This window comes from Sparus aurata, chromosome 23 (genome assembly GCF_900880675.1).
Source record: "Sparus aurata chromosome 23, fSpaAur1.1, whole genome shotgun sequence".
Taxonomy (NCBI): Eukaryota; Metazoa; Chordata; class Actinopteri; order Spariformes; family Sparidae; genus Sparus; species Sparus aurata.
In genome coordinates, this window is record NC_044209.1 from 20742046 (window position 1) to 20756897 (window position 14852).

Genomic DNA, 14852 nt, shown 5'->3' on the forward strand with positions numbered 1-14852 from the left:
CGTACAGAATTTCAAAACCATGTTTGCATGTGAATTAGCTGGTTGTTTTTTTTTTCTTTTTTCTTTTTTCGTGGTGTTGGGAAGACAACCAACTTCTCTTTTTCATTTAAGGAAGTCATTTTATTCCCCTCATAAACACTGAAAAGGAAATGGATGATCGAATCAGTGATGTGTGAGACAAAAGAAGTTAAAGGTTAAACTATTCCGAGAGCTCATGAGGGCTTCTCCTCTTTTCTTCCTGCCTCCGGGTGTAATCCATATTTGCTCAAAGCTTCATAAAGATCTATAAACATAACACACCGTTGCAAGAATATATTCATATTACTTCTGTCTCGCTCTTTTTTTGTTTGTGTTTAATGTTTTAACAATTGGTAGATATTGTCCTCACATGCTGCATAAGTCACTTCATTTCTTCTACCTCAATTCATTTATGTACACAGCTGTGCTGCACACTCTCACCTTTATCTGCGGAAGCGCAAAATATTGACACATTCTTGCAGCGTTAAAAGAGGAATTGGTAGCAAAATGGTGGCGTGAGAACATCACCTGGACGTGAACTTTAAAGCTGCGACGAGGAACTTCGACATTTTTGGTGATTTTGGAGGCCCCTGTGGACAAACGTTGTTGTGCTTTCGCATATTCAAAACCACAGAATATGATGTCAAAAATAAAATTATCCGGCACGCAGGTGGTCGAGTGGTTAGAGCGCGTGCCATAAACGCAGCCGACCCCGGTTCGATTGCGGCCGGAGGTCCTTTGCTGCATGTCACATCCCCCTCTCTCTCCTGTGTTTCCTCTCTGTCTACTGCTAATAAAGGTGTCTATGCCAGAAAAAAATCTTAAACAAATAAATAAATAAATAAAGTTATTGGAGGAAAAATCTCTTTGACTGACGAACGTACGACTCGCTGTAACTTTGCCTTGGAAAATGTAAACACAAGGTCCACCTGAGACTGAAACTGTGGCATAACCAGCTGAATAACCTCCCTGCTGTAGCTTTAACTGGTGGAGCAGAGGTTTAAAAAGCGGGTGAAAATGGAAAAGCCACTTTGAGAGTGGAGTGAACAACAGCAAAATACTTTGCACATCTATTTCAAGAGCCAGGTGATCGGGAGACAGATGAAAAGACCGTGCGTTGCTAATGTGTTCTCTTGATGAAGCTCCAATACGGAAACAAATACATTTATTTAGTCAAGTTAGTCGAAGGAGCGTTTGCATGCAACTGAAGGTCGGGTTATGACATAGAGAGAGCATTTGCAATGCAAATTAGATTTTCCCCTTCTTGGATGAATAATGCATGCAATATGTTCATTCACTTATTTTCAATGATTTGCTTTTGGTAACGTTTGGGACGTCACTATTAACAGTCATCGTTCATCTTTAAGGGAATAATTGGTAGAAGAAGGAAAGAGGGATGCAATGAATATTCTCTTAAAAACAAATCAGAAAAATCAAACAAAAATTCAACTGCAGATGCAGATGGGGACTTAAAAAAAAAAAAGACAAACAAACATAAAATGGCTCCATGTAGTCCATGTAGCCCCAAGATCAAAATCAATGTGAAGATCATTTTTGGAGTTTGGATTAAGCTGTATGGAGCCGATTATAATTTACCCATCTACTTCATTTGTTTAGGAGAATGCTGCATCACTGTCATGCTGTGAAGCTCCAGAAATGTTTTTTGGACTGTGAAACCTCACCCGCATTTCCATCTGCATGGTGCTGAGTAGATAATGACGGAATTTCTTTTTTGTGAACTTATCCTTTAATGCCCAGTTCAAAAGCCTAAAAGCACTCAGTGTTTTGGTCTTGGCGTGAGTTGATCATACGTCACCTCCTTTTTTTTTTTTCATTGGATTCCATTTTTAACGGAAGAGGGAAAGTCTCATTTGAAGGTGAGGTTTTAGTATTCGTGTTGCAGCCTGGAACACCGGCTTACAGATCAATATTTTATGAGGCTGGACGTGATTTTTCTGGTAGTGAATATAAACCATCTGGTCCATTAAGCCCTGGTCATAAAAAAAGATTTGCCGCTATTAATCACAGGATGAGCTGCTGAATGAACCAAATGTGCAGCACAACTATCTGTAAAGCATGTTAAGTTAAAGCGTGATAGAATTCAAGCAGAGATTAAGTCAAAAATCAACGTTTTGCTGAATCAAATCAGAAACATGAACAATGAACAACTAAAGAGGGAGTTGTTATCACTAGATAAGAACTTAAGCACATTCGAACTGCGTCAGGTGTTGTAGTCATCGGTCTGCAGAAACTCATTTTTGGAACATTATCACCACCAAGTGGTGGAAATAAAACAGGTAAACCAAGCATCAGTAAGCCTCTAATGTGAAACCAGACAGAATAAAACCACAGTCATTTACAGGATCCTCTCAAAACCTCTGATAACAGCAGTGTACACACATAAATACATTTAACTAATGCACCAACATGTTTATAACCATTCAGTACATAAAAGATGACAATAACAGCTCTTGATATCAGTATTTTTGTTTTTTTTTATTGTTTTCTCCCTAATCACTTTTAAATCCATTGGACAAGTACAGTCTTGTGAAACATGTCACAAGAACCTGAAAAGAACATAAAAATGGAAGATATCATCAGCTACAAAAAATTTGGCGGTGATAAAAAAAAGAAGGGAAAGAAATATAGTAAAATAAAATTTATACAGGGGCGTCAAAATTCAGTAAAAGATTTAGTGTTTTTGTACATTTTTTTGTAAACAACAAGCATATTGAAACAATATGGCAAATCAGATGTGGAGGAGAGCTGAACACTGGCTGGCATGACACATTTACAGAAACCCTTAAGCGACAGCGTCTTAAAGTGGGTCACAGAAATGTCATGTACACAAATGTTTTTAAAAATAGTCGCACAGAAACATTTGTTTTTTTCTTTTCTTTTTACATACAACAGCATCTCGGCTACATACATAAAAACCTTCACTCCTTTGTCCCTGGTTTATTGTGATATGAGGTATATCTGAGGCTAATCCTTGTTTGCGCCTCGACCGTTCCAACATGGCAACACGTTACTTAAGATATTACAGCATTGCATTCATTCTGCCACGTTCAATGATTGCTTAAAACAACAGGCCATTGGGGCGTAAAAGGGGTTTAAAGACTCATTCAGCAGAGTGATATCAGTTCCAGCACTCAAGGCCAGTAGTTATGGAAGACAGCGCTATTATTGTTGTCCTTACAAAAAGAAGTACAGCATAAATACATTTAAAAATCAGCAAGAAATTACATTTAACAATTACTAGACAATTATCTTGCACCCGTGCTTCTCAGGAATAGGCACCCAATTCTCTAACGGGACATATATGCATAAAAAGATCTAAATGCATATAAGTTTTTGCTCATACAGCGTCGAAGCTGAAGAAATACTTGATCACTAACATCAAATTCGATTTAAGAAAGCAAAGCTGCTAAATTGGGTAACAAGTCAAAAACTAAAACTAGGGGTTTGAATTACATTTACATTATCCCGATTAAATGTTACACCCTCCCACCCACGCTAAACCCATCCTAAAAGTAAGGAGAAAGAGAAAATGTTAATGAAAAATCCCACTTTCACATATTAACCCTAACTTCCCCATGCCACCCGAACAAAGGGTACCTCCCCCCCAACCCACCCATCATACAGCCCCAATATGTTCAACCCAGGAACCCCATCTGCATATGCCCAAACAGCAACACGTCTGTGTCAAAAGCCAGTCCCATTCCTGACATTTGAGCTTCCTTGATCTGACGGGTTAGAAAAACGGCTCAAAGTGCTAATTGGATTCTTTCAAAGAAATAAGAGAACTGAGGAAGAAGCGGAGGGCAGGAAGAAGGGGAAGGCCATTCTCTCGCTGTCCAACAGCAACCTCTATTGGCCAAAGAAAAGCCCTGACATCACTTTTGTTCTCCAAAAATATACCAAGGACAACATTTACCCCCCTGAGCCAGCCCTCGTTCTTCCTCTACTTCAACTGGCAGTCCCCCAGAATGATTAAATCTGATATTTTACATTAATATATATTCTTATAAATATATATAGATATATATATGGCCCTTATTGAAGAAAACATGAGTTTCACATTGACACGAAAGTACCATAATCTCTATATAGCCAAGTAGAAAGTGTTTTCAGTGCTCTAGTGAGCTGGCAGCAGTCTGTTTATGTCACACTCATTCAACAAGAAATAAAACACAAGAAAAATCCTCTTTGAAGTCGCAAACTTTAACTTCGGAAAAGAGCGCTCACTGCACCTCGTAGGCTTCTCATTTTCCACTTTTTCCTGAGTAATACTTTCAATCTTGTAACAGACGATAACTTTTTTTCTATTTTTTTTTTTTTTTTGCTGTTTCAATTCTGGGCTATTCCCTGCCATCGTTATTATTTTACAATTGTATGTAAAGTTGATTGCTCAAACACTTCAGCTGTTTGGAAAAGAAACACAGCCGATGCCACTCTACGCTTTAAAAAGTACTTTCAGTTCATGATTAATGACCAGACCTAATGTCACTAATATGACAAGAATAAACAGTAAATACATATTTAACTTAAAATAACAGATACATAAAAAAATTGCATTTGCAGGAAGCCTTGTAGGCTTTTTGTGGGGAGAGGAGTGGGCACAAAAACAGAGAAGATGTCACTTAAAAAATAATAATAATAATCACAATAATAATAATAATAATAATAATAAAATAGGATCACTAGAAAATTAAAACATTAACGACAGAGTGTTCTCTTCCTCTCAGGCTCTCATCTGTAGCTTTGGCTTGTTGTAGTTTTGGAACCTGTACTTACTGGCTCATTGACATCAGATAACAAACTAGTAAACCCTGAGAATTCAGACACAGGCGTCCGTATGCTGTGATCCACCTCCCCGCCGGAGTCAGTGCCATAAGACAAGCCGCGGCCGTCTGACTTGAACTGGGAGCCGAAGGCCTGAGCAAAGTTTTCTATCTGGTAGGAAGGCTTGGAGGAGTCCAGAGAGGCCAGATCCTGCGACGGGGCCAGAGGGTAGACCACCGAGCCGTTCTTCACCGGCGGGTGGTCCTTCTGGCCGCTGCTCAGGTCAGATGGGCTGATCTGGTAGGAGGAAGGGGGAGTGGAGGAGTGCTGCTTCTCCATCTGCTCGGTGAGCTCCTGAGAAGGGGTGAGCTGCTGGTGTGTGGGGGCGTCCAGGCCACTCAGGTGGAAGCTGTGCTGTGGCGAGGAGCCGGTCAGCATCGCAAAGTGAGACTTTGGCACAGAGGAGGGCAGCGAAGGCGAGGCCACCGACTGGCCGTACCCACACTCCATTGGGGACGTAGTATAGATGTTCTTGTCAGCGTAGAGGGGATTTCCCGAGTGGGAACTGGTGTACTGTCCTGAGGCGGGAGGCCCTGGGCCCAGAGGGAAGCTGGCACTGTGGCTGGTGCGCTCCAAAGCCTGCAGCAAGAAGCGAGAGTACTCGTGCATCATGACAGTCTTCTCTCCAGATGGGCTAGGGGTGTCAGTGCTGTGACCGATGACGGAGCCGTCAGCTATGGTGGGGTTCAGCTCCACATGGGGGTCGCCAATGTCGAAGTGGACGTCATGGTGTGAGCCATCAGGTTTCTGGGTGTAGTGGTCGAGGATGCTCTGCAGCACCTCGTCTGGGATCCCTGACTTGTCAAGACTCAGAGGTGGGTCGCTGTCCATCACACTGGAAACGACACCCTGAATGACAGACTGCTGGGAAGACAAGTGGCCGATGCCTACGTCGTACTCATTGGTTCCTCCGACCACCACTGGCCCTGATGAGTTCACATTGTTTGCTGCTTGTAGGTAGCGTCTTTTCTTGAGGAACTGCATGGCATCGTCATAGTTGCTGCTGGTTGTCCCTTCTTTCACCCCATTACCCTGCATGAGGCCGAGGTTGTCCATACCCCCACTCTGCTCCAGAGAGCCTGCTTTAGCCTCTCCCAGACCCACTTTGTCCAGGCTCTTACGGTTAGCCTTCTTGAATGCCATCTTTGGAGCTCTGCCATGGTGGACCTGCTGCATGCTGGGTCCTGGCTCAGTCGAGGAAGACACCGTTTGATTCTCCACAGAGTACTCATGGATGCTGTAGCCTCCAGATACAGCCCCTTGAATGTGCGTAACCCCTCCGCCATCCCCTTTCTTCTTCTTGCGCTCACCTCCCTCTCCAGGGTTTTTGGACCTTCCCCTCTTTCTCCCAGTGCTCCCAACATGTCCCTGAGTGACTCCATAGCTGCCATGTCCCATGTCTACACAACCCAAGTCCATCATCCCGGGATCCAGCCCCTTCTTTATGGCTTCTCCACAGGTCCGCTTGTGCTTAAGCAATCGGTCTGTCCTTGAAAAATACTGAAGGGCACAAACACCAAATGTTTATTCAAAGCAAATAATTTCGACTCATTGCACCATATCATCAACAAAAGGCCCTGTGCAGCTCACTAACCTGTTGACAAGTCTCACATCTGTACGGCTTTTCTCCGCTGTGTGTCCTCTTATGCCTCTCCATGTGGTACTTCTGAATAAATCGCATGTTACACTGGTCGCAGCTGAATGGCTTCTCTCCTGTCAAACGAACAGCAGTGTTAAAGGTTAGTTAATATTAGGGGGAACACAGTCAATCGCAGGTCAAATGAGGCTGTTTGATGTTATGAATGGAAGTCTTTCAATCACTCACCGCTGTGGATCTTCTCGTGTCTCTGGAGGAGGTACTTCTGAATGAAACTCATGTTGCACTGATTGCATCTGAAGGGTCTTTCACCTGGAATGAAACCCACGAGATTGATACAGTTATTGAGCTGCATTACCCAGATGTCCACTAGTGTCCACTACCTGTGTAATCCAATGCAATAATAATTGATTTTGTTTGTACAGATTTTTTGAGTGTTGACACACTCTTCACCAAAGGCGGTACGTGTTGCATCTCTGTCGCAAAGGCTTGCATTGTATTTCGCCATTTTTTTTATGTACTTGTGTTCATCCGTTTCCCTCACTTTCTCTATACCAACATTGCCTATGTTCAAGCATTAGTCTTATTTCCAAAGACTAGTGCTTAAAAAACCTTCAATTATTAAATCTTACATTGAAGTTTTTTTAATGCATCTTAGTTTAATGGCTATAAAAGCATTTGTTTGTTATGTTAAAAGCAACATTTGCTAAGTTAATGTACTAAAGAGCATAAACTAAAACAGACTGTATAGCAGATGTTTCATCAATCTGTAAGCCAAAAGAATCTAAATAAATGAAGTGATCAATAGTGTGACCTCTGGCTGCACTTTTAAAATCAATTTTCTAAAACAATCAGTGATCAGTGATAGTAGTTGTCATCAAACACCTAATTATTATGACACATTAGGTAAATGGAAAATGAGAGATTAAATAACGGAAAAGGAGTGATTTGGAAAAGACAGTAAGATGTCTATTTTACTAAAGCTGTGCAGGCGAGTTGTTATCTACACTGGTCCCCAAGTATTTTTAACCCATACTCTTTATTCCCCCCCGATAGTTAACAGCCACACACCTGCACCTTGTCTCAGGTTGTAAGGCTAGGCACAGCAAATATATTTTTATAGCACATTTAAAGCGAAACTCTCACCAAAATGCAACCTAGGCTTTTTTTGTGAATGTATATGACTCAAACCTTCGCATAAAAGCATAATTAACATTGTTTGTGTACACAGAGTTTACTAAAAAGAAGGTTTTTGAACAACTCACGTTAGCAGTTGCTTGTTCCGTCCTGCCAGTGGAGAAGTGTCGATTTCCGAATGCAACGTAACCTGGAGGAGAGTCATGGTGGACCGCTACTGTCTTCCGGCAACAACGAGACGCGATATCTCACGTGACTTTTCCGTTTTTTAATTTTAGTACTGTTTCTTATATGAGGCTCCTTTATCAACTTCAAGGTCAATACTGTTTTTGCCAACGACAAAAAAAAAGCGAATTAACCGTGCATTTATATGGATCTAAGCTTTAGAGTGTTCCACCTTAACTCTCCTCCATGTTATGTTGCATTCGGAAATTGATACTTCTCAGCTGGCAGGACGGCAGTGAGCGGAACAAGCAACTGCTAGCGTGAGTTGTTCAAAAACTCTCTTTTTAGTCAACTCTGTTTACACGAACAATGTTCTCAATGCTCGTGTTCATGTGTAGAGACCCTGGTGATACTACGAGCAAAGTTTCATGTTGTGTCGAGCCTTCTTAGTGTTTTAAAAATAGCGATTTTGATACTATCGTAAAAGTGCACATAGCACTCCAATTGAAAATGAGTTTGAAGGAGAAGGAAAATGAAAATACGGTAAATCTTAGAAATGGCTCTTTCGTTGTAATTATGCTTTTACACAAAGGTTTGACTCGGGTACATTCACAAAAAAAGCCTAGGTTGCAGTTTGGCGAGAGTTTCGCTTTAATACCCCAAGGCAACCGAGAGTGATCTACAGATGACACAGGCAAAAGCACAAGAAGCAGGCAGAAAGAAAAACAATAAGACAACCCAAGAAATAAATGTGATTAAGAAATAGTTAATTAAGAGCAGTGGTTAACAGGAAGATCTTTAGCTTGGAATTACAAAGAAGTTTGTCAAAAGTCTTAGCCTGTTTCATACATCTTAGTATTATAAGAACTACATTATTTCATACCTCTGGCAAGTTAGAGTATGGTTCACAAGTTTTACCTGCAAGTTTGTGAATTCTCTTTTAAATACCTTTGTTAATCATCTGTGATATCAAAACATCTTTTTCTACAAAGTCAATGAAGTAAAAAATGTCTCTCCTGCTGCTGGACGTAGAGAAAGTTGAAACATCGTCTGGTTTAAAACTAGTTTACCCAACTTCACTAACATTCAGCACTGGAACAAATCAGCAGACAGAAACAAGTCGCACTGTTTACAACCTGCCATGTCCTTATTCTCTAATGCTTTGTGTATAATTAAAGTGCAAAAAAGTGCCTGTGAAGTTACTGACAAAATGTATCTGATGATTTGAATCAACATTCACCAGGTATCCCTACATCTGCCATCCTTATATCCAAGACAATGTGTGTATCAGTAACTGCTTGTAAGACCAAAAACAAGGTGCAAAACTGGACTAGAACAATTATGGACAAGCTACTACACACAACAGTTGACCAAGTACACAGAGTAACATCTGAAGATAGTGTTGGATAAACTGTAAAAGCAGTAATGACAACAATAGTTTTTGTTTCTTCAGCTAGCGTCATAATGACATCAACAGTTTCTTTTGTTGTGCTGATTGAGCTTTTATCATCATTAGACAAGCAGATAGAGGAGAAAATATGAGCATCACAGTGGAAATCTGCACAATATGATACCTGTGTGAATGAGGACGTGTCTGCGTAGGTGATAGGAGCTTCTGAAAGACGCACTGCAGTGCTCACAGATGTGAGGCTTGTTTCCCGGCGACAGGCTGCCTCCATCTCCATCCAGCATCATTGATTGCTGCAGGACGATAATGGAGGAACACAACGGTCAGATTCAGTCAATACCAGTGCTTCTCAAACTTTTTCACAACAAGTACCCTTAAACTAACACAAATCAAACCATTTCATACATTTTTGTCCCAGGTCTGATAAATATTTGTTTATAATTATTTTCTTATTTTTCATTATAATAAGAAATATGCAAATATATATATGAAAAGTTCATGCTGGACAGCAAGTTCACAGCTATGGCTAATTTTCCATCTCTTATCCCAAGTGAGGCTGTTACATGTACAGCTAAATTAGAATTTAAGTGGTCAGTATCATAAAACAACAATCGTTTTAAGAAGTCTGTGAAACCAGTTACCGAAACATTCATACATTATATCAAAGTGTTACACAGGGATGGAAATGTTGTGAAAAATAAATGATTACACCCATATCATATATAATGACCAAAATAGAATAATTGATACAGTGAGTATTTTTTACTAATATAAAAAATTTTTTTATGTGCAATTAGTAATGCATTACTCTAAAGATGATTAGCTTCTGCTTTTGAGAAAAAAAAACCCAGATTACATTACTGTTTATTTTGAATATTAGAAAAAATAAATTGACATACTTTCTTTGTATTGAAAAGCACTTTCTTGTGAATGGTAAGCACACAAATTAGTAATGTATGTCTACATTCACAGATATATCAATATATGACAAACCTTAGCCTCGCTTCTCTTCCTTCTTGGTTTACCCTCCTGTCCATCACCGTTTGACCTTCGACCTTTTCTCCCAGTGGGCTCCTTTCCTAACTGACTCGGCAGCTGTGGCGATGACAAAGGGAGAGGGAGAGGGCCGTGAGAGCGAGCCGTGACAAGGAAATCACTTGATCGTAGGTTAAGAGCCTTCATTCTAAAACTATCCAGCAAACAAGTTCATGATTGTCGCTGATGCAAACAAACAGAACACTTGGGCAAAGTGTGGTTATTGTCTGTTGGGAACTCGCTGCTCAAGATGAGGCTCTTTTGGGTGAAATAACAATGCCTTAAATTTACGGCCCCTCTACACATAAGCAGCCTGCAATTCACAGAGACACCCTCTCATCTGCAATTCTAACCAAATAAATAGACAAACCAAACACCTCAAATACTTAACATTCCAAATTATTACTCTTCTCTAAACAGTCTGTGCGGGGTGTTAATTCAAGAAGCAAGGAAATGGGTTCCTGATTACCCACTTTCTTCTACATCCCTGCAGTGCCTTTTCTGCCTCAGTCAACATGCTGCATCTAAGTGCCATATGGAGCCAGACGGGGCAAATGTGGCTGCACCTGCCGTTCTCAAAACCAGCCTTATCTTTAGAAAAACTGCTTCTTAAGGCTCCACGTGTTGTGTTAAAATCAAACCCACAACATGAAATGGAATTGTCCTTGAGTACACAATTTAGAAATAAACTCACACAGTGATGATTTATTCTGTTTTTCAGCAAACTTGCAGCGAGAGCCCTGATGACCTCTGCTGCCTGCCTATTGTTGGAAGAGTGTGGTTGTGTGTATTTCTATTTGAATGAGCACAAAAGACGTCTGAAACGAAGTGCGGGCTTGAACAAGACAGCTGTGTCCCTGCCATGACGTTTTCATTCACGCTTAGGCTGGATGACATCACCCTTTTACCCAGAAAGAGAAACAGAGGGAGGGAGGGAGGGAGGGTAGATTTATATCCTGATATTCACCAGCTTCACACAAGCTCCTCCCCTCCAGCCGTCCTCTCTCTGGCTCCTCCCTCTCAGGCTCTTAAAATATGAGCTCCCTGGCAGCTTTTTTTATTTTCATTTTTATTTAAACCTTATTTTTGAGGACAGTTAACCTAAAAAATTCAGAATTAAACCTTGAAAGATCCTCTACTGGTCATGTTATCAAACTGTAGCTATTCATACAATAATGCACAATAGAAAAATCCAATAAACACCTGATTTAATATGATTATATTATGATTCTACTGGAACATAATAAAGTCATCAACAGACCAGAATTTTAAACTTCAATAAAGAACCGGTATAAAAACAAAGCATAAAATAGCCACTGAACACATACAAGCACATTTGTAATAATGTAGGGCTCCCATGCACCCAAGCCTATAACAGTATTCTTTATAAAACACCACTTGATGTTTAGACAGCTGAAGTGGTTTCTTTGTTTTCTAGCTTCTGTTCTTTCGATTCTATCAAATGCTGATATCTTATAATTTGAAACTTTATTAAAAAAAAAAAAAAAAAAGTATATTAGCACCAATACATCACAACCTTTCATCCTAACCATGGTTGGATCTACTGCAGAGAGTTTCTCCTGACAAAGGTAGATGGAAACCTTCACCTTTACTTTCATTCTGCTAATGCTGCGTCACATGTATAGATATGTTGACAAAGCAGTTGTCTATGGCTTGTGGAAAAAGGGGCTAAAACAGGAGCTGCTGGGGACCTGGGAGGGACCTGAGACAGCAAAATCCATACTTTGATAATATATTTCAATGTGATATACAATCTGAGTTAAGACGTGTTAACATTTTAGATTTATCCATGTCTGTGTTGGTTGCAGGAGGGACTAGTGGGTCGAAATATGAACTATGATCTCTACCTGAAAGAGTGCATTCGGGAATTTAGCACAGAACATCAAGAAAATAAATGAACAAACAAGAAAATTTATAACCGCAGTAAAATGGAAGGCATTTATTGAAATGTATGTCCATTTTGTATGTTAATGTGGTTGCAAGCATTAAGGCAGCTGCCCCTGGGGAAGAAAAATAAATCACTCAGGGCTGCAGCTGATTTATCAATGATTTGTTTGTTCTATATAATGATCAGAATAGAATTTCAGCAGTATAAAAACAACATTTTCAGATTAGAAAATAGAGAAGCTACAACCAGAAAACATGTAGTGTTTTTGCATAAAAGAGAAGTTAAATCGATAAATCTAATATAAAAATATTTGGCAATATATTTTCTTCCGATTGATTTGTTGTTTAAGATTTAGAAACTGGATTATTGGGGAAAAATGTGCGTTCATTGAATCTTGCACACTTGATAGCACAGCCCTTCCATTAGGACGTTCCCTCATCATTTCCTCTCAGTGGTACTTACGTTGCCCATGTTGAGGTCGTGCACCAGCAGGCCCTGGTTGTTGCTGACTGTCACCTCCAGCAGCTCTGTGCTTTTCCCCAGCCCTCCTGGGTACACCGGCAGGCGATAATCGTGCTCTGACAGCTTCTCCTGCTTGATACCCATGGCATGAACATAGTCTCCCACCCCCGCACACCCCATGCGGCCACCCTGGGTGCCCATGCTGCAGTCGGGTGAGTCACGCTCCTTCTTCATGATCATTTCTTGCGGTGGAAGGTCCTGCATGACGGAGTGGGCAGCCAGCCGGGTGAAGCTGGTCACCGGAGGGAGGTGGCTGAACATTATCATGCCAGCAGGGCCGAAATTGGAGTCCATGCTCCCGTTGGAGCGCAGGAATTCATTGCCTAGTTTGTCGTGAATGATGTTCATGGTGAATGCCGATGGGCAGGTAAACTATGGGGCTGCAATCAGTGTCATCCTGTGAGCAGAAGAGACAACAGTAATCAATGTTAGAACATACTGTTTCAAGGAAGCTCTATAACTAGCAATCAATCTGTGATCCTCACATATAGACACATAAATAATGGGCAACAGACAACAATTATGGAACCAGTTAAGCTTGGTGTTCAGGAATCAGTGTCACGGCCTCTGATCTCAAAACTGGGCGCTTACTCGGATTAAATCCGGCGGTTTGTGGGTCAACAAAGGGCTACAGTCTGGCATAATGACAAGAGGAAACAGGCAAAACACTGAAGCGACACTGGACGAAATTCTCTTTGGTAGATTACAGTGTATTCATGTGTATTTATGTGTGTGTGCGCTAACTATTACAGGGCAAAAAGGGTCAGTGTGGCTACGCTGCTAGACACAACACGAGATGTGGAATGAGAGGATTGAAGTTGTATGTTAATCTGTTTGATGGGCCTGTCTGACCCAGTCATCCTATTTGCATGAGCTTATCTGCCAATGAGAGTGCACACAGACTGCATTAGAAAAACTGTTGGTGTAATTATATGGCGGTGGCATAAACAAATCAAGAGGTGGTTTTTTAAAAGCTCTGATATTTAATGCATATACCTGACACAAGCTGTAACATGTGAACATCTGCATTTAATGAGATTAGCTGTGATCAAATACAGTTGTATGAAGGTGAGACCATAATGGGAAGGTTACTCTTTTGAGGATTATTTCACATCTTTTGTTGAACTCACATTACAAATCATATTGAATGATCTTTGGTCACCGCATCAAGCTAATGACCGCTGCCAAATGACTTCAGCTCTGATGGTGCGTTAGCAGCAATAACCTCCTCAGCTAGCACGAAGCCAACTTTTTTTAAAAGAAAGAAACACGACTTCAACCTCTTCCACTAACTTCACCTCTCTCTGACGTGTTTGAGCAGACAAACACTGTGTTAAATGAACCCCGTAGTCTTCATACGTTTAATAAAACTACCTAGCTTGTTCGCTATTGCAATTAGCTACCAAGCTAACCATTTGGCTAACCACTCTTGCGGGGCCCTTCTTCTTTGTGATGCAGGATCAGGCAATAATTAATATGGCCATGCAATAACAGCAGCATATCTGCGCTCGTGATCAACAAAACCGCGACAAATGAGCTTAGAAACTAGCTAAAAGCGAGATGAAGTGTCGGAGGCTTCTCGACACGTAAATAAAGTTAGTTTGGAGTGTTTTTTAAAGTTGAAATTAAAGAATTTACAGGCAGATATCACCGCTCACCAGCCGTTAACGTTACACACTCACGTAAATCTGCGAGCTGGCGAAATGATCAAGGACGAATGCTAGTTTGCGTCCGAAAAATCAGACACAACTTCTCTTACGTTTTCGAATTCCTCTCCACCGTTTTCTCCAAGTTATGGGATTCGGTTCCTGGGCAGTGAACCGACTGTAAGTGATGGAGCGACAGCACAAGCATGACCCATAACAACCGGCCCATACAACTCCAGCGAACAATGATGCTCGTCCGGCTAGCCGAGACAGCTAACTTAGCAGCTAACTAGCGGTAAGGTAACGTCAGTGCGCTGCGCTTTGTTGTCTGTCCCGTGCGAGGAGTTTAACCACCACAGCGAAAGGCTCGGTACCGGAGTTGGACCTATGGGTTACACTTACCGGTACGGGACCATGACCTGCTGGTTTGGCTCGCGTAGTTCACCCTCAGCGGTCCGTTTCAGTGTCTAAAGCCCAAACATTGTTCTCCCGCAGCTGTTGGGTTCTTCCATCTTGCCTCGGCGCGGTGGATTCTGGGTCCCGCAGGCGGACGCGTCCTAAGACGCAGCG

At 41.2% G+C, this 14852-nt stretch overlaps 1 protein-coding gene across 2 annotated transcripts; it reads right to left on the minus strand.

The window, feature by feature from the left end:
* Positions 1-2489: 2489 nt before the first annotated feature.
* Positions 2490-14820, minus strand: znf281a (zinc finger protein 281a). 2 transcript variants are annotated; one of them, XM_030408515.1, is made up of 7 exons: positions 14685-14820; positions 12577-13033; positions 10164-10265; positions 9337-9463; positions 6689-6772; positions 6458-6576; positions 2490-6363 (listed from the first exon to the last, which is right to left on the minus strand). In XM_030408515.1, the coding sequence occupies exons 2-7, from the start codon at positions 12982-12984 to the stop codon at positions 4771-4773; spliced, it is 2433 nt and encodes an 810-aa protein (XP_030264375.1). In that variant the 5' UTR covers positions 12985-13033; positions 14685-14820; the 3' UTR covers positions 2490-4770. The 2 variants fall into 2 exon arrangements, with proteins under 2 accessions (XP_030264375.1, XP_030264377.1); XM_030408517.1 differs by lacking the exon at positions 14685-14820 and adding an exon at positions 14396-14538.
* Between the last annotated feature and the right edge of the window lie 32 nt (positions 14821-14852).

What these genes read in the sequence shown, in the direction of transcription:
- znf281a (XM_030408515.1), bottom strand. Translation starts at nt 12,984, where the DNA reads ATGAACATCATTCACGACAAACTAGGCAATGAATTCCTGCGCTCCAAC. An exon ending in GGAAGAGAAGCGAGGCTAAG is followed by an intron (nt 9,464 to 10,163) that starts GTTTGTCATATA and finishes ATCGTCCTGCAG; the next exon opens with CAATCAATGATGCTGGATGG. An exon ending in ACACGTCCTCATTCACACAG is followed by an intron (nt 6,773 to 9,336) that starts GTATCATATTGT and finishes GTTTCATTCCAG; the next exon opens with GTGAAAGACCCTTCAGATGC.